General features: G+C 44.5%; 1 protein-coding gene across 1 annotated transcript in view; it reads left to right on the top strand.

Moving 5' to 3' along the window:
• Nucleotides 1-17,674, top strand: part of TLK2 (tousled-like kinase 2) — a 145,847-nt gene extending 128,173 nt beyond the window's left edge. The window contains exons 16-21 of the mRNA XM_012659640.1: nt 1,944-2,033; nt 5,355-5,524; nt 6,753-6,891; nt 10,559-10,670; nt 12,123-12,230; nt 16,394-17,674. Coding sequence (XP_012515094.1) covers nt 1,944-2,033; nt 5,355-5,524; nt 6,753-6,891; nt 10,559-10,670; nt 12,123-12,230; nt 16,394-16,567 — 793 coding nt within the window. The 3' untranslated portion in view covers nt 16,568-17,674. The remainder of the gene's footprint in view (nt 1-1,943; nt 2,034-5,354; nt 5,525-6,752; nt 6,892-10,558; nt 10,671-12,122; nt 12,231-16,393) is intronic.
• Nucleotides 17,675-27,520: the final 9,846 nt, after the last annotated feature.

Raw genomic sequence — 27,520 nt, 5'->3', positions numbered from 1 at the left:
ATTTAAGAAAGATTATAATAAAAACAAGTAAGATAATGATTACCTGCGTTTTCCAGTTCAGAGTTGTAGGTGGTGGGGAGCCTGTCCTGGCAGCTCAGGGTGCAGGGCAGGAGCCAACCCTGGCTAGGGTGCCATTCCACCACCAGGCACACTCACACACACGCCACCATACTCGCTCAGACTGGGACCATTTAGACATGCTAGTGAACCTAATGTGTGCACGTCTTTGAGATGTGGGAGGAAAAGAAAACCCACACAGGCATGAGGAGTACGTGCAAACTCTACATAGACAGTAGCCCTATCTGGGAATCAATTTTTTTCTTCTCTCATTGTTATAATGAAATAATGTTGAATGAAACAATGTTATTTGAGAGGACCTGCTGTGTAGTAAATATATAAACCAGTAACATAGTCATTTATTATCATTTATCAAGTATTATGTACGACACATAATTGTATGTGCTTGATTTTTATATGACTGGGAGCTCAGTAGTTTTGTTTACACCAGCATCACCACAAACACGTGAGTAATGCATTGCATTAACAACATCACAATGGCTGTAAGTAGGCAATAGTAATTTTTTAGCTCCGTTATAATCTTATGGGAGCACCGTCATATATGCGATTCATCATTGTTGACCAAAAAGTCATTATGCGGCATATGACTGTATTTAAACTTGCCATTCTAAGAAAACTGGGGGTTTTTTTTGTTTGTTTTTTTTTTGTTTTGTTTTGGGACAGAGTCTCATTCTGTTGCCTTGGCTAGAGTGAGTGCCGTGGCGTCAGCTTAGCTCACAGCAATCTCAAACTACTGGGCTCAAGCAATCCTACTGCCTCAGCCTCCCGAGTAGCTGGGACTACAGGCATACGCCACCATGCCCGGCTCATTTTTTCTATATATTTTTAGTTGTCCAGATGATTTCTTTCTATTTTTTTTTTTTAGTAGAGATGGGATCTCACTCTTGCTCAGGCTGGTCTCGAACTCCTGAGCTCAAACAATCCGCCCGCCTCGGCCTCCCAGAGCGCTAGGATTACAGGCGTGAGCCACCGCGCCCGGCCAAAACTGGGGTTTTAATAGTATCAAATTTTCGGTTGATTTCACATTTTCTGAGAACAAGGTAAAGCTAATAGCACCTTAAATCCTTTTCGTAAGGAGTAGGATTTAAAAACAAAAAAAAACCAAAATATTGCCATTTACTTAAATAACAGGTAATCCTTTAACCCAAGGACTTTACATGCTAAAATTGACCCCTTTGATGTAACCCAAGGACATAAATATTTACAGTTATAAAGTATCAGCTTTAGAGGAGAGGAAAAAAGCTACCTTTGTAATTTTTAAATCTATATTTGGGTATAAAAATAAAAGAGGTTTGATTGTCGTAGAATGAACTTGAAAGGGATAAAGGGTTAGCATCCATTCATTTAACAAAGACTAGCCAGATGCAGTGGCTCACACTTGTAGTCCTAGCACTGTGGGAGGCTGAGGCGGGAGGATTGCTAGAGGCTAGGAGTTTGAAACCAGCCTGAGCAACATAGCGAGACCCCATCTCTATAAAAAGTAGAAAAATTAGCCTGACGTCGTGGCATGTGCCTGGAATCCCAGCTACTTGGGAGGCTGAAGCAGGAGGATCACTTGAGCCTAGGAGTTTGAGGTTGCACTGAGCTTTGATGACACCACCACACTCTAGACTGGGCAACAGAGTGAGACCCTGTCTCAAAAAAAAAAAAAAAATTTGAGCACCTGCCATTTTCTCAATGGCTTGATAGACATCAGTACAGAAAATAGGATGAGTAAAGAGAGAAATCAAAATAGGGGACCAGATGGACCTGAATGGAGTGAACACGTGGAAATAGTAGAGAAACGAATAACTTCGGAATGTCTTTGAAGAGTTTGAAAAGGCAGGGCAAAATACCTTCTTGTTAATTTTCCATTTTGTTTACAGGCATGCATGTAGGGAATACCGGATTCACAAAGAACTGGATCATCCCAGAATAGTTAAGCTGTATGATTACTTTTCACTGGACACTGACTCGTAAGTGGGGTGCCATTTTACCTTAGCAGTTTATATTATTTTGTTGCAATGTTGACTATTCATGGAATAGAGCATAAGTCCAGGTCGAGGAAATACCCTCTGAGGGAACCAAATATATTAATTTATGGGCAAGTGATTATAAATTCAGATTTGGGTTAGTAATACATCTTAGGCCAAAGGACATATGCACTTGTATGCTGGTAAATGTTTAACAACTAACTTCATGTGGAGAGAGATCAGGCTCATTTGTAGTGTTTGCCAGTTTCCATGGTATAGATACTCCCACTGTGTCCAATTTTGAGCTACCAACTGTTTTTTTAAAGTTTTATTGAATTATAATTCACATACTATACGATTCATTCGTTTAAAGTATACAATTCACTGTTTGTTTTTTAATAGTATATTCATAGGCAACCACCAGAGCTAATTTTAGAATATTTTCATCACCTCAAAAGAAACTCTGTACCTTTTATTGTGATCCCTCTATTCCACCACTCCTATCCCTCTCCCACAGCCGTAAGTAATCAATACTGTCTTATCTCTATAGATTTTCTATTCTGGACTTTCATATCAATAGAATCATATAGCATGTGAACTTTTGTGACTGGCTTCTTCAACTTAGCACGATGTTTGCAAGGTTCACTCTTGTAACATGTATCAGTACTTCATTCCTTTTTATGGCTGAATAATATTTTGTTGTGTGGATATTCTGCACATTATCCGTTTGTCCAATGGTTTATTAACCAGCTCACAAAATTCCTGAAAATTTAATAGGCAGCTCTTGGTAACTGGCACAAGTTGGTGCCAACATGCCACTTGATATACAGCAATGAGTGCAGACTGTTCAAGAGAGTTTCTTTTCCACTCCAGAGACTCTGATGAACACTGACAGGCCTTTTTAAAAAGTACTAGCAGTGTGATTTTATTCTAGAACAAAACAATGAATGTGGTACAAATGAAGATAGAGCTTAATGCTGCATGTTGAGATGTAGGTTCATAGGCTTATAGGATGTTAGAATTGAAAGGGGTCTCAGAGTCCAGTCTTCTCATTTTATATAGGTGGGTTTTGAGGGACCAGAGAAGTTAAATGACTTGTCTAAGATCTTCAATAATTTTGAGCATAATTATATTTTGTTACTTGGTATAGATAAGCTCTAGAGCCTCTGGGTTTACCCAGCAGTTTAGCTGGATATATTTCAGCATTTGGGAATGTTTCTCTATAGAGTCTGGACTAAATCAGGAGAACGTATCCTAGTTCTGGTCTCTAGGTTTCCCTCAGCCTTCCAGGGTGATTCTAGGAGTTTTGGTCTGTTCTAGCCAGCAGCTATCTCAGAGATGGCTACACGGACAACCAGACCACATTTGGAAATGACCTTAAAAGGAGACCATAATTCCCTTTGGAAACATGACCTGTTCCCTCTTCCATTCACTCAGGGATTTCCTATTTTCATTATGGTGGCCCTCACACCAGGCATAGTGTTGTATTTTTCATGGAGTAGGGTTCAAAAAAATAATCTTAGTTAACAGCAGGATTAGGAAACTGGGACAGGGTGACACCAGTGTTTTGCTTCGAGTAAATTCCTTGAATACTAGGTAGACCCCCCCTGTGAAATGTAAGTACAAAAACTGTTTCAGAGATAGGTATGATGACTTGGATTCTCCACTGTTTTGAATTACATATTTACTTTTAACTAATGTGAGAAATTGAGTTGATTCTGTACTATTCTTGAGTTGATTGCTTTGTTCTTCCAGTTGTATGTATGATGAATATTCACCAAAAATAAGTCAGACCATTGTTTTACAAAGTCTTCTGAGAATTGCTTGGGTATTTGTAATTTTTTTCCCCCATCCATAGTCTGGAATAATTGCTTGGGTATTAAAAGTGAGATTTTATTTCCAGCTTGAATTTGGGTCAAAGAATCAGTCCATTGAGCATGAGAGTCTGTATCTCAGATTTCAGAATCTCCGATCAGAGAATCTATAAATTTCAGATATTTATTCTCAAATAGGGTGCTAGCATACCCTGCTATGTTTTATAAGAAGCATAAGGTATTGCTCAGTTTGGAGAGTCCCCAGGACCATGTGTATCCACATTCAATTACAGTGCTTTTTGAAGGGCTCATGTTACCCAGTGGCCCATAGTGCTAGTCCTGAGCCTGTTTGTTCTCAGTTCTGTCCCTCACACTTCCCCTGCTCTGCATCTTATGGGAGTTAGCCCTTGTACACGGTGTTCACTGGGCTTATGTGTCAGCTGGTGTCCAACTGGGTTAGGCTAATGGGGAGGCAGAGATGGGGGGGTGGTGTCTTTATCCCTCTCTCCTGCAGTTCCAATTTTCCCTGGTGACTCTGGTTTTAGGTTGCACCATCTCCGCCCTCTGGCCTTAGGGTGCTAATGGCTTCCTGCTGTAGATAATCTCTGGGGTGCCTCACTGGCCAGTTTGTCTTCTCAGCTCTTCCATCATCTGTGTGATTGGTTGCCTGAATTAAAGCCTCTCTGTTTTAAGTAGTCCCGCGGTTTTTATTTCCTGGCTGGACATAACCCACTGACATACCCACATTGTCACAACGTAGAATAGTTCAAAAGGTTTTCATCTTTTAGGGATATTCAAATAGTTTAGGAAGCCTTACTTCAGTTTTTAGCCTTGGAAAATAGACACATGACCTGTAATGCCATGAATGGCATGTAGTTTTAAATTGGGGTTTGTGTGATGAATTGGCATAAGTGAAGGAATAAGAACCCATACTGTGTCATAACACATCTGTTAGAACCACAGATACTGTACTTCTACAAACTCTTTTACATTTTGTGTTTAGCAGTGAGAAATTGTTGTGCAGTATCGCGCCATACTGCCAGGAGACGTAGTATGCAGTCAGTCCTTGGGACCTGGGCAAACCCTAGGTTCTTCTGCACCGTCAGCACTCAGGGTTATGTAAAATGTTTGCAGTGAGAATTGTGTACTTGATCACAATATGGTTGTTTAGAAATTGATGCGTGAAGTGGGTATATAAAGGAAGAGAGAAGATATCTAGCTTAAATACATCATAGTTCTTGTCAGTATTCTCATAGTCTAGATTCAAGAAGAGGTCTGCAACAGATTCCAGTGTGGAGGGCATAGAGGCTTTTCACCAAGAGTGGAAGCAGTTTCTTAATGTAAACCACTCAGGTAGCTAATACTGAATAAAAAATAGAAGAGTATTTTAGGGAACAAAGAACAAAGGAGTGAGGAGCTAATTACCTAAAGTTTTCACTGGGACTGGTTTAGATAGTCTTAATCTGCTTGCTCTTATCCCGTGGTTAAATGCTGGTTTATTTGTCTTTAGGTTTTGTACAGTATTAGAATACTGTGAGGGAAATGATCTGGACTTCTACCTGAAACAGCACAAATTAATGTCGGAGAAAGAGGCTCGATCCATTATCATGCAGATTGTGAATGCTTTAAAGTACTTAAATGAAATAAAACCTCCCATCATACACTATGACCTCAAACCAGGTATGTCTAACTTTTAGGAGACAGTGTTGGTGCCTATTCTTTGATCTTGTGAGTGACTTTTAATTTTATAAAGTTAAAGAACTCGGCAGCAGCCAAGAAGTCTTGTTAACATCTAACTTTAGATTGCCTGGGTAGGTGTGGGAAGAAGAGTCCTGGACAGGCAGCACTGAGTTTAGGAGGGTGGGGTGGGTTAAATACTCTGTAGAAACAATGCCTTTGTCTTTGGAGCTGGGGCAGTTCATGATGTCAGTCCCATTAAGAAAGAACTGCGCTGGGAAGTTCAGTTTTGTTTTTTCCCATTACTCACACTATGTAGCAGTTACTCTTCTTTAGTCTTCTTTGATAAGTGCCCCCAAATTAACATTTTGGACATAATCCTCCCATTTCATTGAACTTTGAGTAATTTTCATCTTTTTGTATACTTGTCTAAATTCAGTAGTTGTCAGCAGAGAGTAGAGAGCTGTTAGACTCCTTACCTCTATATTTTGTCGTTATCCTCAGCTGTGCTTTAAAAGTCTGCATGTGTTCTGTGTAGACAACTCTAACCAGCTCAACTTGGGCTATAGGAAGATGGTTCCCATTTACCTTCTGGTGTGGCAAAATCGTTAACTTTGCTTTACCCTTCTGGTAGCTACATATTAAATATCACTATTGACTGTTTTTAATGTTCTAATACAGTTGAGATTACTAAAAATTAATTATAATGATATGGTGTTTTTTGTTTTTTTTTTTAAGATGGCTATTTTAGTGTGATTGAATTTTCTGGCATTGAATTCAACACACTTTCCTGCCGTAGGAGCAGTAGATGGCGCTGTGGTACTAGCTTTGATTCCCTTGTGTGTTTTCTTTAGTTCCCACCGCCGCCCAAACTACTATTCTACATAGGGTAGTTTAGAAATCCTCACTGAAAGTTCAAATGAAACTTTCCCATCATTTTTGACCAACTATACAAGTAATATTCTACTTTAGCCAGTTGTTTTTATTTCCACAGCTCATAGTGGTGGTTTTGGCACAATAAGCAGGTGATTCTTGGAAAATACAAGTTTCCAGCAGACACTGAGTACTCTCCCTCAACCTCCAGAGTCCAGATTGCTTTATTTGAAAGATTTAGATGTTTGCTTCTGCATGAGAGAGTTTGAGTTCAGTTGTCGCCTTGTCTGTTACTACTTTGGAATTTACTCTTAATCAGTAAGTCTCTGCTTATTCATGAAGGTTTTTATCTTTTTAGGTAATATTCTTTTAGTAAATGGTACAGCGTGTGGAGAGATAAAAATTACAGATTTTGGTCTTTCCAAGATCATGGATGATGATAGCTACAATTCAGTGGATGGCATGGAGCTAACGTCACAAGGTGCTGGTACTTATTGGTAGGTATCCAGGAGGTCTGCCAGGTGATGTGGCTCTGCTGTGCTGAAGCGTTGATCATTTATAATGAATTTCTGTATACCGTCTGCTAGGCAAAATGCCATAAACCAAAGCAGACTTTCTCCCCAGATAGTTAGTATCTTTTCAGCAGTTTGACTCTTTGTATTTATGTTAATTTATCTTAATTTTTGTTTTCCTTTCTTGAAAACTCTGAGAGAGAGTGCTTATGTGTAGCCACGTGTTTGAGATGTATTTTTCCTCCCTAGGACTGGCCTTATAAGTCAGTAGAGAAGGGGCTGCTCTTGTGGTATACATGAAGAATGGCCCCAGGTTGTTTTCATTACAAATGCAGGTCTCTCTTCATGGGTTAATGGGATGTGGGATTTGTTTCTAGAGCTGCCTGAGGATGTTCTACCCTCAGGAACTAGGGAGTTAATAAAGATCAGGATGAAAAATAACCAAAGCATCAAATGAAATCTATACAGGACAAAGTGAGCACAGTTTACCAGAAGTTTATTCATGTCTGTTAGCCATGTTCTCAAAGTTTTTGAGGCACATTTCTTCCCATCTGTTATCACCTGTCTCCCCCATCTAGTTCTGCCTGCTAGTTCTATGACCTTTCCTATTTTTGCCTACTATTACTTTTGACAGTGAGAACAATAAAAGATACTTGGAGCGCAGGCATTGAACTTTGTGATTATAAAGGTATGTTAACAAAACTACCTTTTCCCTTTTGAGGTTGTCACACAAAGCCACATATTGGCATATGTGAGTCTGAACCTGGAGAAGGTTCCATAGCACTAAAGATGGGGTAACCACAGGGTCAGATGGTCAAATCACTTATCTTTGGGACTGGAGGGCCCTGGGCCTTAGGAAAATACTATTTAGGAATGAGGGGGTTGATGAGGAAGTAGGAAAGAGGGATGTGTCGTTCACAACACACTAGATCAGCCCTGTTCCCATCACTCAAACCCTGCTAATAACACCATATAGGCAACACTCTGTTTTCTGTTGTTTCTTAGTGTTTGTGGAGACAGTACCTATAGTAAAAAGCCAGTCCCTAAATTAAAACTGTGAAATTCTAGGTTTTAAATAGAAGCTACATTTATAGTGTTTATTCACCATGGTGGTTATTGTGGGTTAGTGTTCCTGTCACTAAGTGATGCAAACATGTCTGCCATTGAAAATTGTGGAAGCAGGTCTATACCTCTGCTATATAAATTCACTGGAACTTGGATTTGAGCTTTGTGTTCAATAGCTTGTTCTTTTTGAAAGGGGTAGTTTTTTCACATTTAAAATAGTTGCCCCATTGCCACTTAGTGCTATATATTTTCTTAGCTATAAAAATTCAGCCACTGGAGTTTAAATAAAAATTATGTGATGTTTGAGATTTGCTCCAAAGTAGCCTGTTATAGGGGGTGCATGGGGATTGGCCACATGTTGATAATTATTGAAGCTGATGATGCGTACTTGGGGGTTCATTTTATTCTTTCTGCTTTAGATTATATTTGTTATTTTTCATAATGAAAAGATAGGGGGCTTCTGAGAAAACTAAGTCTTATAGATTTCTATGAAGGTTTTGAAGAGTCTCCATGCTGGTAGAAACATTCTCATAATCACCTTTCTTGGGATGACCCAGAGTGAGAGAAGTAAGCTGGAAGGCTATAATGCATTCTAAGTGACTGTTTGCAGTATTTGGTTATTCCAGAATTCTTCTACATTGAATACTCCTTTTAAATAAGTAACCTGTAGACTGTGCCATGAGAATCATTTTTCTGTATGTGGACTGTTGATTGATGGAATATACAACTATGGTTTTGGGGTTTGTTTTTTTTTTTGAGACAGTCTCACCCTGTTGCCCTGGGTAGAGTGCCGTGGTGTCAGCCTAGCTCACTGCAACCTCCAACTCCTGGGCTCAAGCAATCCTCCTGCCTCAGCCTCCCAGAGTGCTAGGATTAAGGCATGGGCCATAGCACCCGGCCTACCACTATGTTTTTTAACACAATTTAGTGTAGTATCATAGAATTGTCTTTTACTCTCCTTCCCAAAGTGCTGGATAGGAAATTATTATAGAATGCTTGTTATTTTCGATATTATTTGGGTGAAGAATTAGTTTCAGTCATTTACAAATGGAGGAACTGAGATCTAGAAAGTGATTTGCTGGACTTGTACTATCAAGTGACAGTGTCTTTTGTATTCTAAAAATCTTGCTAAATTATTATTCTGCCTTCAGATGAGTTCAACAACTCCTACTATTCTTCCCTGCCACTGCCACAAAAAGTTATAAATACATTAAAATGGTCATTTTATATTTGTTATTTTTCAAAGATCATATTTAAATATATTTAAAAAATCTAGAACTATAAAAACTAGGGTTCAGGGAGGTTTTAGTGGCACTTAGAACAGCCGTTCTTTTTATAAATTTTTTCTTTTTTTCTTTATTTTTATTTCTTTCCCTTTTTTCGTTCTTAGTGAGTTCTCGATATGTATTTCATTTTTTAATGTGTTTTTGATAAAAGTTTTCATTGTGAAATAATAATCTCGTTAAAGGTCTTAATTATCCAAAAATGTCTCTTAAGAATATGAAATTAAACTTACTTTTTATAAAAAAAGAAAGCAAGCCTATCATCTGAAACTAAATTTGATAGAGGTAGTGGATCGGAGAGGGAACATTTTCTCTCTTACCTCTTGTGGTACCCTCCGAGCTATAAGTTTAGATTTTTATATATATTTCTATACCAGGAGCGCAGCGGGGTCCCAGATAAAGAGTTTTCCACAGAAATGATCTTGCTAGCATGAAAATCTGCAGAAATCTATCTGCTATCATCAGAATTCTGCCTTCCAGCTATGCCATGGCACATTTATTTGGTTTCCTAAATGCCAGGAGGCACTTACCTTCCACACTATACAATTTGGTGTGGTTGTCTCTCCCCTAGTTTCTTTAGAGTCCCGTGGTGGGGAGGGAAGGAATTTAGATGAGGGTTGAGTTATTCTAACAGCTAGTTTGTTTGGCTTTTGCTACACTATTTGTTCATCTTCCAGTAAGCCCCTGATCACCCTGGAAGTAGGAAATATAAAGTATCTTCTGATAATTTGCACTTTAAAGTCACCCTTGATTATACATTGGAGTTATTTCCAGTCCAGATTTCCAAAAGAGGCTACCATAAGAAGGCAAAACGGACTATCCCCTCAGAGATCTGTACTGTGTCCTGAATTCATTTGGACTTTTAGAACATTTATTTTAGAGATATATCCTTTAGGCACCGTGAAAGGAACCACATACCATTTCTAGTTATATTTTAATGTTTGTTGATGAAACTATCATAAAGAGGAATGCACTTCTTTGTGTCCCACAACCCCCTTTAAAAACTTGTTGAATGACACTTATTAGGCACAAACCTGAGAAAGAAGGCTGGGGTAAGTGAAGTGGGACTAGCAATAGTATTTCTCCCTTTCAGTAAATTGAGAAATATATTTTAATGCCCTGTAAGGATATTATTGCCTCCCTAAGTTAGACTGTCTTTTCATTGACTCCCCATATAGATCCAAGTTGACTGTTTAAATTTAGATATTTCTGTATTCAACAAGGTCTTTTGTTTTGTTTTTTTGTACATATCTTAGATTTATATAATAATTTTTCTAAGAATTTTTATTTCTCATTTGTCCCAGGTATTTACCACCAGAGTGTTTTGTGGTTGGGAAAGAACCACCAAAGATCTCAAATAAAGTTGACGTCTGGTCAGTGGGTGTGATCTTCTACCAGTGTCTTTATGGAAGGAAGGTAAGGGAGAAGGTGGGAGGGAGTTGCTTCCTTCTTGGGTGGCACATGTCCATAGTGCCTTGGTATGGATTAGCTTCTTGGAGTTAATCAGTGGGTTATACAAAATGGGAATCCTGAAAGTAGTGATTTAAAGAGCAGACTTAATCATATAAGCTTTATGCATAAGCAGAAATTCTCGACCCTAGGGCACCTAATGAATTCTTCTGGGCTGTTAAGAACATGCATTTTTGCTGTTCTCAAATTATCCAGGACATGTTTTGATTCTGATAATATGTGTAGGGACATAACATGAAATAGTTTATTAAAATATACAATATTCCCATAAGCCATTCTTTTGGGTCTCAAGAACTGAAACTCAAAATATCCCCAGACTCTATTTCCAACCATCTCATTAGTTAAAGCTGTTTTTAATGAAACCATGCTTTATATTTCTATACTGAGGAATAAGTATCAGAAAGTATTCATTGTTACCTCTGATCAAGGTGACATATCCTTTCTACAGTAACAACCCAGTTAGTAAACTACACCGAATGAATTTTCATATTCGTTTTTTCTTTGTGAGCATTTCTTCTAAATGTATATATTATTATAGGATCCATTTGTGTATTTATACTCCTGTTTCTGCTTTCAGTGTTTGTATGCTTCAGTGTTCCCAAGTAGGCCATATGGGAGTTTTGCATCTTCTCTTAATATTGTGATTATAGTCCCCTTATACCAAGCTCTTAATTCAGATAATAGCTTCCTCTTTAACTTCTCCGTGGTCTGTCTGTCTTTATCTTACCTCTCTAAAACAGAGAGACTATTCAGAACTAGTGGGGCTTAATTATTGTTTATATTCTCTGACACTCTTACGTTGTTGCTGATAATGGTGGTAGGGGTTATCTAGAAAGAATTGTTTGAGATCTGTCAGTAGATCACTGTAGAGATGACAGTGAGCTTGAACTTGTTTTTGGAGTTTATTAGCAAATGGCAGTTTGGTCACAGATGAAGCCACTAAGTAACCCCAGCTCTTTTTTGTTCCCACTCTCTCCTTAACCCTCTACTCTTTTACTTTCTTTTCATCTCTTTTTATTTGTGTCTTGGGTTGGCCAGTGGCACATATATGTATTGCTTAGGGCCCTGGGTATCACTCAGAGCAAAAGAGGTTGTTGGTTCCTGCTCTGAATCTTCCTTTTCTTTGCTGTGAGCAAAGCTTAGCAGAGCATTATGATATGGGAGATGCTGCTTCTGGTCCCAGCTCTGCCTTGACCTGGAAGTCGGACTGTGAGCAAGTTAATTAAGCTGTGCACTCTTACTCCCTTAATCTATAAAACCAGAGAATTAGAGGAGATCATCTCCAGAGTTCCTTATAGCAATTCTTAACAGACGATGTCTTCTTTCCTTGTTATTGAATTGTTTTCCTTTAATTTTAACCAGAGGCCCACTTTTGTTTGTTTTGTTTTCATATGTCAGCCTTTTGGCCATAACCAGTCCCAGCAAGACATTCTGCAGGAGAATACTATTCTTAAAGCTACTGAAGTGCAGTTCCCGCCAAAGCCAGTAGTAACACCTGAAGCAAAGGTAAGTTTCGAACCACTGGTCAGCAGAAATGACTGCTTTGGTTTCTGTATTATTTTAGGGGGTAATAATGGATGAATTGTTCAATGTGAAATTCAGGAGTTATTAAAAACATTAGGATGGCATGAATTAATATTCCTGAGAACAGTAGAAGACTATTGCATTCACTCTGATCACCTCATCCCCAATTCTGGTAAAGGGAATGTTGATGAGTGGGTTTTTTAATCCAGAAAGGCTCCCTAGAATCAGGGAAGGAAAGGGAGAGCAGCCTCTTTAGTAGAGAGAGACCACAGGCATATGGGCAAAGTGAAGGGTACCCAGCTTTGTCCAAAGTCAGGGGTTGTGATCAGTTTGGGGAGCTAAAGGCCCACATAGAAAAAATTATGTAAGAGCACGCAGACATCAAAGGGTTAAATGGCAAGTGAGTAGTAAGCAGTAAATTCTGTAGCAGTTGGTGAGAGCATTACTAAAAACTCAGTGGGGCAAAGGAAACATGGAATGGGAGCTGGAGAAAATGAAGCTATAAATAATCCCTTCAGCCTTGCTTCATATATGGGTGGTAGCTACCCATAGTTTGTCCTTGCTGTGTTATTTATCTCTTTTATATATTAACTCCTTTTACTTAGATAGGTGGTGGTCAGCCCCATTGGATGCCATGATCATTCAGCGTTTCTAAAGTCCTTTATAAGTCTAATCCCTTTTGTCAGTGTTTGGCCTCTGCTGGTCCCTCGTAGTGCACCTCTGTAAAGTAGGTTAGGAAAGAACCTGTTTTCCAAGTGCTTTAGCGACTTGTTATAGAGTAAGGACGAATAATTCCTGACTGATACCTTCCTGTCCCCCTCATTCAACAGTTCAAGTACTGCATAACCAAGAAATAAATCTGCAACGGAGAAGTCCTATAATACATTTTAAGGCAAATGCAGATTTCCTGACTATCCTGGGAGAGGGCTGGAGAGAGGCTCAGCTTTGAGGCCTGGCAAACCTAATTTTTGTGTCAGCTCTGTACTCAATAGCTGTGGAACTTTAGGCAAGTTTACTTAAACCTTTTAAGCTGCTTTTCCTTAGCCATAAAACAAAGACAAAAACACCTTCCCTAAAAAAGGGCTTGGTAGGTGCACCTGTAGTCCCAGCTACTCTGGAGGCTGAGGCGAGAGGATCGCTTTAGGCCAGGAGTTCCCTATAGGCTGCAGTGAGCTAGATCGCGCCTGCGAATAACCACTACATCCCAGCCTGGGCAACATAGTGAGACACTGGGTGTAGATAAAGTGGTTACAGGTCTGCCTTTCCCACTAGCTTTAAGCCCCTGGAGGGCAGGGCCACTGGCAGTGGCCACACCCCGTGGTGCACCTGCATGTGGCAGCGACGCTCTGAGTGTTCACTGGACTGAATGAAATCCTCTCTCCGTTTAGCTTCTTGCTGGTACTGGCATGACCTTGCTGCTGCTTCTAATGTTATGATTGATTCTACTGCCTATTAAGTGGGTCCTCATAATGGCTCTGAATTACATCTGTGAAATAAGATCCAAGAACTTTGTGACAAACCTCCAAAAATCTCATGTTATTTCCAGATTTACAATTTTTTTTTTTTTTTTTTGAGACAGAGTCTCACTCTGTTGCCTGGGCTAGAGTGCTGTGGCGTCAGCCTAGCTCACAGCAACCTCAAACTCCTGGGCTCAAGCAATCCTTCTGCCTCAGCCTCCCAAGTAGCTGGGACTACAGGCATGTGCCACCATGCCCGGCTAAATTTTTTCTATATATTTTTAGTTGTCTGGCTAATTTCTTTCTATTTTTTAGTAAAGATGGGGTCTCGCTCTTGCTCAGGCTGGTCTCGAACTCCTGAGCTGAAACAATCCTCCCACCTCAGCCTCTCAGAGAGCTAGGATTACAGGCATGAGCCACCGTGCCCAGCCAAGACATTGTCTCTTTAAAAAAAAAGAAAGGTGGTCATGAGGTTTGTGTGGCCTGGATAGCACCTAACAGTAGCTTCTGCAGCTGCTCCTATTACCCACACCATAGCTGCCACCCAGAATTGACACTGAGGGACTTGAATACCTCACAGATGTTTAATTCTCCTCATTTGTCATGTCTTTTGAGACTATTTCTTTATACCACTTTTGTCAAACATTCATGTTTATTCAATAAATAGGTGAACAAATGTTCCCAAAACTTTAGAGATGGTTAGATGGACTTGTTTTGAAAAATACAGAAATATCTCCACATCTTTCCACTAATTATCTCCCATCTCCTTGTATCTCTCTGGTTCCTCCCCTCTTCCCTATGTCTCCTCCCACAACCAATGTTTATTGAGCGCCTATTAAGCACTAGACACTGTTCTAGGGAATGGAGATGGAACTGAATATGTAGCACTAAACTACATGGACCAGTTCCCTATCCTTAAGGAGCTTACATTCTGCTAGGTGAGACAAGCAATAAAACAAAAGGTGGATACATTTCAGATGGTGATAAATGTTATGAAGAAAATAAGTCAGAGTAAGAGGGATGGGGAGGTGGGAAGCCCTTGTTGGATGGCATGGTTAGGGAAGGCCTCAGTGATGAGTGACATGTTGAGCAGTGTCTTGAATGATGGGAAGGTGGGAGCCACGTGTAGGTTTGGGGGAAAAGCGTGTGGAGCAGAGGAAGCGAGTGCAGCTCAGCTGCAAGAATGAGCTTGGCAGGTCCACAGAGCAGGCGGAGCAGAGGGGAGGGTGGTAGAGAGGTGACAGGGTAAGTGTGAGGAGAGCAGTTGGGGTTTTAATCAGGGCAACTGTGCCATCTGATTGCGGTTTTAGGAGCCTACACTGGCAGCTATGCAGAGAGAAAATTCAAGGTAAAAGAAGTTTATTTGACCAGTATCCAACCCAAGATAACCTGTTTAACTGCAATTAACTCCAGCTCCATGTATCTCACTAAGAAAATACCATTTTTAAAGGCCAAGGATCATTATGTTCATTTCTATGAATTTGTTTTTATCTCCCAAATGTTTTAACCAAGCCAGTACCTGTAAGCATCTTTGTTTTTTAAAAACCAGGGTTGGTATCATACTTTTATGTTTTGTTAATTAAATGGGGAAACAACAAAATCAATAGCTTGTTTCCTGTTTTAGATTTTGTTTTAAATAAACTTTGCTTTTAGAGAAGTTTAGGTTCACAGCAAAACTGAGCAGAAAGCACAGAGTTTCTATATACCTCCTGCCCCACGTGCAGCCCCCATCAACATCCCCGTCACAGCGGCACACGCGTCGCAGTTGGGGAAGCTACCTGCGCCGACACAGCATCACCCTGACGTGAAGTACAGACGTTCTGTGGTGATGGTGTTTTATATTTTTAAAAATTGATCTATTTATTTAAAATAGTTATAACTTTGATTAAATAGAACTATCTGGTTAAAAAAAATAAGAAGCAGGAAACCAGGAGAAGACAGATAATCTGTATAAGGGTCTTTATGATAAAGAGTTGCAGAAACTAAGACTACATAGCCTTCCATACCTAGGGCAAAGGAAACCTCCACGTTGGCAGTAAGTTTGAATTCCGTATCAAACCCCACACACATGTTTTCATGTCTGTTGTATTCAAAGGGATGCAAGTCCTGTTGAGGTTTCCCTTTACTACTTAGGTATGTACCCCGTCATTTACTTAATGACCTTTCAGGGTAGAATGAGATACATAGGGAAATCATTTCATGACCTGTGACACGTTGTCATGTTAGGCATTGTTGGTCTCCTTACACTGTCTGTAATGGCAGTTTATCGTTAGAATTTCCACTTCTTGGAAAGTTCCCTTGAAGCCATGGTTTATAGATGCAGGACCATGAAATCAGACTGTTCCCATCCAATCCAGCCAAAGCAAAGAGAGATTTTTTTTGTTGTTGGCCTTAATGCTTTGGGGGCAAGAGTATTTAGAGGCCATTCCCCTATTCTCCCCAACTTCTGGAATGGCTCAGCTTCCTCTGTCTGGGAAGGAGTCGGTGGTAGCATAGAGGACTGCGGCTGGTGTGTCTCCTCCCTTGTCGTCTTTGAGTCTGCCTGGTGGTCTCCGGGAGAGGCCTTAACCTCCTCCTCTTTTGGAGATGTTTGCTCTGGGCCCTGGCAGCTGATACTGAGCCTCAGGGTTCCCTCTGGGGGAAGAAGATTATCTGCTTCGGTCTTCTTCAAGAAACTCTCCTTTGCAGGCATTTATTCGACGATGCTTGGCCTACCGAAAGGAGGACCGCATCGATGTCCAGCAATTGGCCTGTGACCCCTACTTGCTGCCTCACATCCGAAAGTCGGTCTCCACAAGTAGTCCTGCTGGAGCTGCTATTGCATCAACCTCTGGGGCATCCAATAACAGTTCTTCAAATTGAGACCGACTCTAAGGCCACAAACTGTTCAACACACACAAAGTGGACAAATGGCATTCAGCAGCGGGTTTGGAACATAGCGAATCCAAATGGATCTCATGAAACCTGTACCAGGTGCTTTTATTTTCTTGCTTTTTTCCCATCCATAGAGCATGACAGCATCGATTCTCATTGAGGAGAAACCTTGGGCAGCTCTGGCCAGGCCTCATAGGAAAAGGCCCCACCCGAGGTTCCGGCGTCAACGGCCACTGTGTGTGGCTGCTCTGAGTGAGGAAAAAATTAAAAAGAAAAACTGGTTCCATGTACTGTGAACTTGAAAACACGCAGACTCAGGGGGGGTCCCTGATGCAATGCTTCAGATGAAGAATGTGGACTTGAAAATACAGACTGGGCTAGTCCAGTGTCTATATTTAAACTTGTTCTTTTCTTTTAATAAAGTTTAGGTAACATCTCCTGAAAAGCTTGTAACGCAAAGGCTCAGCTGGGGATGGTGTTTGACTTTGGAGGAAAAAAGTTGCTATTGCCCGTTAAAGGCACTAGAGTTAGTGTTTTATCCCTAAATAATTTCAATTTTTAAAAACATGCAGCTTCTCTCCCCCCTTTTTTATTTTTGAAAGAATACATTTGGTCATAAAGTGAAACCCGTATTAGCAAGTACGTGGCAATGTTCATTCCAATCAGATGCAGCTTTCTCCTCCGTCTGGTCTCCTGTTTGCAATTGCTTCCCTCATCTCAGTAGGGAAAACATTGAGTGGGAGTACTGAGATGTGTGGGTTTCTGCCATTGGACAAAGAATGAGGTTAGAAGACTGCAGCTTGGAGTCTCTCTAGGTTTTCAACTATTTCTTCACAATTTCAACACTTGACGGTTGTCCCTTTTAATTTATTTGAAGTGCTATTTTTTTAAATAAAGGTTCATCTGTCCATGCAGTCCTCTTGGATTCTCTGAATATAGTAACTATCGCAGCTATTCCACAGGTAGGCAGAAAACGGGCTGGGGAGCCAGGCGCTCAAGGGATCAGTCGACTGTTCCTACCCCCAGTCTTTGTGTGCTTGCTAAATGGTGTACCTTTCTTGTTAACCACATTATTAAAACTTGATCAGCACATAAGCTTTCCTCTGTTAGATCTTTTGCCAGGAAACAATCTTCCCCCAACCCTCTAAATTTTGTGGGTGTGTGGTGGGTTGTGTGTGTGTGCATGTACACACCATTTTGTCTAACCCAGTTTAATAGATTCATCAAGTGGAATTAAAAAATAATCTCAAGAGAAATAGATGTTCAAATATGAACATTCCTTTGGAACTAATTTCTTTTTTAAATTTGGTTGTTTCTGAGATGTATGATCAACTGAAGATGGAGCTGAAATGGGAGACGTATGGCCCCACCGTGCCCTTGAAACAGCAAAGCACTCGGCAGTAGAGAGGGAAGGAGGCCAGAGCCTGAACATGTGGTAGCCAGCTTGGAATGTTACTGACATATGTGGCAAGAGGACTCAGCCAGAAATATTTAAAGATGTAGCATTCAGGCATGTGAGCTGGGCAGGGGAGGGAGTCAGGAAGCGTAGAAAGCTCTCAAATAACTCATGACTCTAGTGTTTCTTTTACATGTGAAATATGTCACTGGTGACACATTTTCTGGGGACCTTCGTTTATTTTGTGGACCTGCCTCACTCTCCTCAGTATCAGGCAATCTCAAGGGAAGATGGAGTGTTTCAAACTGGAGAGAAGTTCGTGGGTAGGTATTGTCAGCCCCAGAGGCCTTGGTGCCCACAGCTTTCTACAACTATTTTGTTGCACTGTATATTTACATACACACACAAATATGTACATATAGGGGTGTGTGTGTGTTTGTGTGTATAGTACCTTTTTAAAAAAAAAGAAATCACTGCCTTCAGGCTGCTAAGCAAAGTACCCATACGGTCTCCCAGGTCGATCAGGGTGCTGAAAGGATAGTGTCTGCGTAACAAAGAGATGGCCGAAGCTAGACCATGTTTAAACTTACGCAAAATAATCAAGTTATAGTCCCTTTTTTCTCTCTCCAATGGTTTTGCATTGCTGACTTTTAAACTTTAATTTTTAAACATTTTTTTAAGATTAAAAAAATGCTACACCTTTTAAGCCTTCCTTCTAACTTCCTGTCTCTTTTTTTCACATGGGCTTACAAGTGAAGCTACAGGACTTTATTTGTGGATCTGCCTTTTCTACACTTATCCTGAAGGGATGCCTTCTTCCCTTGCTTTTTTGGGTCTGGGGCCTGGTTGGAGTTGAGTGGGCTGAGCTGAGTCTGCCTTTCCACTGCCCCTGCGTGACAAGCCCCGGAGAACGTGCAGAGCATTGGCCTTTTCTAGTCTTTTAAGAAGCCAGTGAAATCACTAAATGGGGTTCTTCCATGACATATTTTGTTAATATGGGTTTCACTTTTTCCAAGAATGGTCCCTTATTGCCACAGTGTTGATTTACTTTACACAATGACAATATGTATTAATTTGTAATTAAACCCAGCCAGACTGTTTTGGCCTATCCCAATGGGGGAGTGAGGGAGGGAGAAAGGATATTAAAATAAGTTTTAAGAAGTGAATTTCCCAGCCTCTTGATTTTACTCTAGATCTCCAGCTTCAAACAGGGCCCTTACCATTGGTGGGAGCATCCTGAGAACTGGCTGAGTCCCTGTGGACATTGCAGGCATGATGAGAATGTATTGATTCACGCAGCACCTTTTGTACCTCGGACGGTGCCAAGAACTGCGCTTGCTGGTGGCAGTACAGCAGTGAATAGGATAGGGAAGGCCTAGGAGAGAAGGAATTGGGCTCTTCACTGTGAGATTGGCAGCGTGAAATGGAGACTCGCCCAGAAGAGCTGTATGCACGCACTTCTGTGGTGGACCAGGACACGTCAGCTATCTAATAAATGGGGTCTGTCTACCTCCTTCCCTCTAGTCTGGGAAGGACAGGTTTTCTTCCAGCTGAGAAGATTAGCAGTCAAGGAGCTCTTGTGTTTCTTAATTTAGAAAATAGCTCTCTTTAAACATAGTTATCTCTTATAATCCTAGAGCTAGAAGCAAGCATTGGGTCCAGCTCCTTGCTTCTAAGAAGGCAAAGTTTACAAGTAACTTGACCTATCTTGGTGTTTTGTTTTGTTTTTTCCTTTCTGAGGCTCTTTTCTTCCCTCCCTAAGTTCATCATTCTAATTGCTCAAGCTGTGTGTTTTCCTTTATAAGGTAGAATCCCAGAGAAGTTAAGAGCCTAGGCTTTAGGGTCTGGGTTCAAATCCCACCTCTGCAAGCTTCAGGGATATCTCCTTGCCTTGTGGGGGTCAGGGATAGAGATAAGGTACGTAAAGTGCCCTGGCACATAAGAGGGGAATAAAAAAATGTGGTTTAAGAAAGATCACGGATCCAATTACTTGGCCTTTTGGCTAAGATCAAGTATAAAAGGATCATAGATCCAGTAAGTAGAAAAGCTGGTCCTGGAACCCCCAAATTCACTGGTTTGCACTTCAGAGCTTCCTACTCACCAGATGCAGACCTTTTGAGAGACTGCCCCTCTCAGTATCAGCCTCTTGAGATTCCATATCTACCTGTGTCTTATGAGGTCAGCGGGTCTCTTACCCAGCAGTTCCAAGACTGCTTCTGGGGGAGTCTGGGAGAAGCATCCGCATCACCTGGGAGCTGGTTAGAAATGCACAGATACCCCTCCCCGTACCCACTGAGTCAGAGCTGAAGGGGTGGGGCCTAACAATCTGTTTTTGCCCTCCAGGTGATGCTGATGCAGGCTCAAGTTTGAGAACACAGCTGTAGCCTATCTGACTCCCAGGTGGGATGAGCACTGAAGGTTACCGGTCCACCTTCCCGCCAGCCAGCCACGTGATAAGGGTGGGGTCATCGGAGGGGGTGGCTGTCAGCTGGAAGACAGGACTCTTATTTTCTACGCTGGAAATAAAAATCTCTCTTAAGCTCTGGGCTCTCCTAGGACCGATGTCATACATATGCTGCCTTCATGGGGAGCACCAGGAAGGCCCCTACAACACCTCCTTTACGTAGGTCCCTAACAGTACACTCAGGAAGCAGTCACTCTTGGGGGCAAACCTCCCCCTTGGCCTTCTCTGAAGATGTATAACAACTGTTTATCACATTTTCCTTTTACCTGAGGGGCCCTGGGCCGCAGGAGAGGTCTGCTTCTCTTAGGATGAGGAGGAGAGCCAGAGGCTGGACTGCAGCCCTTTGGAAGGGGTTGGGGAGGGCAGGAAAGGGTTAAAGAGGGAGTGGTTAGGGACTCTGTGGCTGCTCTGAGCTCTGTGGTGGGTTGGGGGAACCTGCCAGAGGCTGGGAAAACAGGCAGGCCTGGGAGCAGGTCTGGGACCTGGTGGGGGCAGGGAACACAAGAGAGCTATTGTGCTGGGGGAGCTCAGCAGGGCCCGAGATGAAGGGGTGTGTGTGTGTGTCTCACTGGGCAAGAGACCCTGTGGTGAGAGGGGTCAGAGAGCAGCCCTGACTGACTCCTGGGTGTGGAGGGAAGTGCCAGGCAAGAGAGCTGTGCCATCCTCAGCCTTGTTAGCCTTGGGAGCAGCCTGCAACTGCAGTGGCCTCCTGTGCTGTCCAGGCCTTCTCACCCTGGAGGCCACTTGGAGAGGGAGCAGAGGGCAAAGGGAGGGCTCCAGCACTTGTGCTTGGCAAAGGAGTTTCTCAGCTATGTTGCTTCACAGCCCAGGCGTATACAAGGCAGGGGCAGCTCGCTGATTTTACATGAGGAAACAGGCCCAGAGAGGTTTGGTGACTAGCAGTGGGTGGAGTAAGAGTGACTGGGGAGGGGACTGTAGGCTTGAAAATTTTGTGAGGTGGGTCTCTGAGTGCCATCTTTGGGCAGAGGCTGCTGTAGGTGATGGTGGCACTTGGCCCCCACTCCCTAGGCTCCCTTCACTGTGGCCTCCCCTCCCTAGTGGCTGGTGGCCCTTTGAAATCTACCTGGACACCCAGCTGGTCTGGGCAGCAGCCCTGCCTCCCCAGGAAGTGAACTTGGGTGGGCAAGTAGGGGTGTGGTTTCCCAGAGCATCAGTGCTGCAGGTCCCCTAAGCCATCCGGCCTGTCACACTTACAGATGAGAAAGCCATAGTTCTGTCCTGCCCCACAGAAACTATGTTCCTGCTCCTAAGTGTCCCAATGGATGAGGGAGAATCGGACCCTTGGCCTGGACTCCCTGGAGGTTGCTGTAAGGCTTGCGAGGGTGGGGGATAAAGCAGGGTGAGGCTTGTGTCACAGTGTCCCCTGTAGAGATGTCCACAGGACATAGAAGGCCTCCCTAGGGTGGGCCTTGGCCCATCACAGAGTCAAGACTTGTGCCCCCCGGCCCTGGCTCCCTCAGAGAAGGGGGTACCACTGGGAAGCATGACAAGGAAGGTCTTTCCCTTAAATTAATTTCAGGAGCCATTGCTCCTTCCCAACTACAGACTGCAGAACCTTACCACAGCCTTAACACCAGCACTGCTCCTCAGGCGTCCCCCTGTCCAAGTCAGCTAGGCAAAACTTGCCCAGGTATGGCTTCGCAGAGCAAGATAACAAACAGTAGAGCCCTGAGTGAGGCCTGCGTTCAGGTCACAACTCTCCTACTTGCTGTGTGACCTCGGGCCGGCACTCACACTCTGAGCTAGTTGCCGCATCTGGAAGCTTATGCATTTACTCTGAACACTTTGAGAGCCTTCTGTTAACGTGCTGGTGGGCTCTGTGGGAGATAAAAAGGCACGTTGACTTGGCTCCTGCTTTGAGGAAGCTTCTAGTTGAGAAGCTAAATGTCAGCTGGGAGGTGGTCAGTTCTGTAACAGCGAGATGAGTCCCTGGGGATTGAGGGATGGCGTTGCGTTGGGCCTTGAAGGATGGGCAGAATTAATTGGGATGAGAAGGAAAGGGTGCTTGCGGCTAAAAGTCCTTCGTACCATCACAGAAAACAATGTTTGTCACTCCAGGGCCCCTCCATGCTCTCTGACACGTCCAGTCCTCTGCAAATGCTGTTCCATTGCCTTGGCCATCTGACCATCTTGGAAAACTCAGCTCAAGAGTCACCTCCATCCTGTCTTCCTTTGGGTTCTCACGGCACCTTGTACGTCTCTCCATTATTTTACCCGCCTCACCGTGTTGTTGCAGTGTGAGCTGGCCCCGGGAAGCCCAGGGCCTGGTTGAAGGAATGACAGGTAGTGGGGCCTGCTGGAGGGGTGCCTGTGAAGGGGAAGTGGGTTCAGACAGGTGGCCGAGGAGGAGCACAGGGGCAGCGTGTCAGATGCAGAGCCTCAGTCGGGGTGAGCAGGCCAGAGCTGGGCAGGGGTGGCCGGGGAGCCTGGATGGCTCATGCCAGGTTCTCGACAGCGGTATTTTTCAGATTTGTTGGATACACTTAATATCTCCACCCAATACATATTCCACAGCATAGGACTTAACTCATGTGCAATGCATTGTGATATTTACTGTTTTATTTCATTTTTTAAATTCTGGAGAACACTGTAGGGCCTCCCAGGTGCCCCAGTCTACTACTTGGCTGTTCCGCTGGGGGCTGTGGAAGGTCGGGCTAGTGTCTTGGGGCTAGGGGTCGGGGTGGTGAGCCAGCCAGACCCAGCCACCTGGCTCCTGTTTTCATCCAGGGCTCTATTCCACCAGAGGCCTAGGGAAGGATGGATCAGGGGAGGTTCTGCATCAGGTTCTGTGTCTGCAAAGCCTGGCCTTCCTCTTGGCCAAGATCAGTGAGAGCCACAGAAGGCTGTTGGCAGGGACTGGGCCCAGCCTTGCTTTGGAGGTTCAAGTCCTGAGACTAGAGGAACCTCCCCTGCCTGTCCTGCCCGAGCTGAGAGATGGAGGCAAGGGTTGGGAGCAGCCCAGGTGACATCGTGAAGAGGGAGGGAGATGCAGAAGCTGCCAGCCCAGCCAGAGCCATGTCCCAAAGAAGGCCTGGACTCTGGCTCAGCCCCATCCTCAGTGCAGGGACAGGCTCAGAGGCACTGCAGCTCTCAGTTGGGGAGAGGCCCTTGCAGAGCAGACAGGGTGATGTGACATCCCTTTCCTCGCTCCCCCTCCCGTGCACTGGCTGGGTAGGGCAGTAGAAAGTTCTGGGGACTACATCCCACTCGACCACAGCTGGTTCTTCTTCAGCTCAGCTCTGCGGTTCCCTCTTTTCCTTACTGTGGTGCCTCAGGCCAACCTCTGCCCCTCTCCGAAAGCCCATTAGCCAGCTTGCTCCTGACCCGATTGAGCCTCCCAAGGGGAGCCAGGAGCCCCTGAGTGTCTGGGAGGCAGTAGTGCTGTGGCCCCGCTGCCTCCTGCAGGGCCCTGCTGGCGGCCCAGGTACTGTGGGGGCTCCTCCAAGTGGGAGTCGGCGTCCAGACTCCAAACTCAGGAAGAGGAAGCCTACACTTCTGCATCGTGGAGGGGGGCGGCAATTATCTCTTAGCCTTGCAGAGAGAAAAGGCTTGGGGTTTAGTCCCTGGAGAGGAACAGTGTTCTGGTACAGGACTCGGGCTGAAAGTGAGTGGATGCAGACTCAGAGGCTTTCCTAGGACGGGAGAGCCCTCTAGGTGTTCTCCACAGAAGGGAAGAGCGAAAGAACCTAGGGAAAGTGGGCAGGACTTTCCTCAGGTTGTATTTGTGGCCATAATGGGCTGCACCAGTCAAGAGAATGGATCAGCCGTAAAATTCCCCAGTGACGTGGGTGCGGGTGATACGGTTCCTTTAAGTTTAACTGGCTTTCCCAACAAGGTTCCATAACCTGGAAGGCAAACCTTGAAATTTGGGTTTGTCTGAATCCTAAACCTGCCTCCTTCCTTCCCTCTTTAGCCCAGTCCCTTCTGTGGTCCTCAGTGCTGCAGATGAGGCTGCAGCCACGTGGAGTGTGGGTAGGTTGCCTGAGTGGAGCCTGGGGCTTTGAGATACAGGAGCCAGGGAGGGATCCACTCAGGCCAGCCCCGTGCTTGGCCAGACTTCCCTCCTGGCCTGGAAAGGGTATAGGGTGGGACAAGTCCTACGTGCCTCTTTGGGGTCACACCCCCTTCCCTACTTGCCTCAGGTAACGGCTGGCCAAGTCTTTCCTTTTTTTAACCTTCTATTCTACCTGGCCGCCAGGTTGCAGTCTCCTTCCTTAAGCTTCTGTTGTAGGCCTAGCCTGCCAGGGTTGCTTTGCTGCCCTGGGCGCCCTCTGTCTGGAGAGGCTACTCAGGGGCAGAACCAGGGAAGAGGAGACAAATGTGAGAGGAACCCTGAATGGGAGAGGAACCCTAAGTACAGGAAGTAATGACAGCAAAACTTGGACTGCAGAGGGCACCTGAGACTCAAAGAAGGGAGGTGACTTGCTTGAGGTCATGTAGCTAGTGAAGGGCAAAGCCAGAACTCCCGCCCACCTCCATTCCCTAGGCCTGGACCCATCCCACTGCCCAGGCTGGGCTGTTATAGACATGCATTTATTAGCCAGCTGAAGTGAGCATCAAGCCACTTCTAATTGGATTAATTTACATTTCAGGCTACCATTTGTGTACTCTGTTAAAGAGATGTTCGGACAACGAGGGGAGGTTTTATTGTCTTCTCAGGCAAAGTAAAACAACCAATGTTGCAATCCCGACAAAACTGACCTGGGAAGGCCGGGCACAGTGGCTCACACCTGTAATCCCAGCACTTTGGGAGGCCAAAGTAGGAGGATCACTTGAGGCCAGGAGTTTGAGACCAGCCTGAGCAACATAGTGAAACTCCATCTCTGCAAAAATTTTAAAAGTTAGTTGGGTGTGGTGGTGTGCGCCTGTAGTCCTAGCCACTTGGGCGGCTGGGGTGGGAGGATCACTTGAGCCCAGGAATCCAAGGTTACAGTGAGCTATGATCGTGCTACTGCACTCCAGTCTGGACAACAGAGTGAGACCCTGTCTCCAAAAACAAACAAACTGACTTGTGAAGAAAGATCTCCTGGGCAGTGCAGGGGTGGGGGGAGGAGGAGGGGAGACAGGGCGAAGGGCAGGGAATAAGGGAGACACCCTAATGTCCAAATGGCAAAGGAAGGTGAGCAGGGAGGGACCACGTGCCCTGAACATCTGCGTTGATCCAGGGCCCCGGCCATCCCTTCACACCTAACATTGCAATCTCAAGACAAGGTAGGGATTGTCCCACTTACAAGAATCGTGAGCTCAGAGAGAGCTGAAGTAATGTGCTGCAGGTCTCAAAGCCAGGAAAGGGGGGAGCCAGGATTCTAACTCAAGTCTCTAGCTCCAAAGTCTGTGCTCCTTCTGTTAAACTGGTTCTGATGCAATCAGCAGCCCCCCAGTGCCTGTTGCTGGCTGACCGTCGGTCAGTGTCGGAAGGAGAGCCATTTCGCAGTGTCGATTCACTACAGCAGATACCATCTTGGCATCTGACCCCTGGACCGAGTTGGAGACCTTGCTGAGTCTCCAGCACCTGGGCTGATGCCTGGCACGTAATAGGCCCTCAGAAAATAGCTGTTCAGCTGAGCTTCCTCGGGGTCGGTGAGGACGCCAGGGGCACAGGACGCTGGCCCTTCTTTGGAAGCAGACGAGGGTCTGGGTGCTGGTGAGGGGTTCCCAGAAGGCCCCAGCCCTCTCGAAACACTCAGCGTTCCTGCAGACTGTGGCCATGTTGTGTCGCTCCTGAGCCTGCACAGGGTCTTTAAGCAGGCGGGGACTGGCTGGATTCTCCATAGGGAGAATTGCCCAGATGTGGCCCTGCCCTCCGCCCCCAGCTCAGGGTCTAAGACAGATGGTGGCGTCAGACGTGGGCTCCGACTATCAGCAGAATGCAGTGTGTGACCGCGTCATGCTGGATCAGGAAGTCTCACCTCGACAGAGACTAGAACAGGGCCCTGGAGGCTTGAACAAATGTCTGTCCCAGCTAGTGCAACGCACTTTTGTGCTCCTCACCCTTGAATGGAGTCTTCTCTGCCTGGAATACGACAAAAATTTTGTTTATTTTCCCCACTAAACGGAAGTCTTCTAGGGCTGCAACTGTGTTTGCCCATCTTTGTCTCGCCAGCAGCGAGCACAGGGCCGGCAACTGCTGCTTATTGAATGGGTGAGTGAGGAGACAGGTGCGCACCTCCTGCGTGCGGGGCTCGCAGTGGACCGGCTGCTGGCAAATGGTGGGCTCTGCACCGGGTCATGCTCTAGTGACAGGGAACTGGCTTCTGCCCTGCCAGTGGGGGGAAACGTCAAAACCTACTCAGGCTGGTGGGGAAGCGGGGCTCCAGCCCTTTTCCATAGGAGGAAGTAGTACCCTGTGTTTTGGCTGTTCAGACAGGGAGAGAGAACAGCTTGGCAGGACTGTGAGAAAGGCGAGGCCAGGAGGAGGATCTTCGAGGCAGCCCCAGCACGGCCAAGCGCATGCAAAGCACTGGGATCCCAGGACATGCCCCACCAAGAAGACATGTCCCAAGGGGCAGTGAAGCAGCAGTCACCAAAAGAGACCTGGCCATGTCAGACCTGCCCAAGCTAGCTATGGAGTGCCAGGGGCTTTTTCAGCCTGGCTGTCAATTATGTTTCAGGGCCGAAGTGTGACCAGTGGGACCCTTTCCAGGGACTGTAGGGGATTTCAGAGGGTGCTTGCTCTGCAGCCCTGCAACCACGGGACTGTTTACCAAGAATCTGCAGCCTGGCAAAGATGGGAAGAGATACGTGAGCGTCTCTGGCCCAACACCCTCAGTGCAGAGAGAGGGAAGTATTTACCAAGGCAGGACTAATAAAAAAGAAAAAAAAAACTGAATTTGTTATTTCCAAAAAAAAAGTACCAACGTGGACAGCACAGGAGACAATAAAATTTATATTACATTCATAGTGTTTTTATTTGGTTACTCTTGGTAGGAAAGCATGAGTTTTTCTTTGAACTTAGGGTCTCTAAATGTCTCAGTCCTGCTCTAAGCCCAGAGAAACGGCTTTTCCAAGGTCGCTCAGGGAGTCAGCAATAGAGGTGGGGCTAGACTCCAGCATCCTGACT

The sequence above is a fragment of the Propithecus coquereli genome, unplaced genomic scaffold (genome assembly GCF_000956105.1).
Source record: "Propithecus coquereli isolate 6110/MARCELLA unplaced genomic scaffold, Pcoq_1.0 Scaffold119, whole genome shotgun sequence".
NCBI classification, from domain to species: Eukaryota; Metazoa; Chordata; class Mammalia; order Primates; family Indriidae; genus Propithecus; species Propithecus coquereli.
This window is presented reverse-complemented; position numbering and strand designations above follow the sequence as displayed.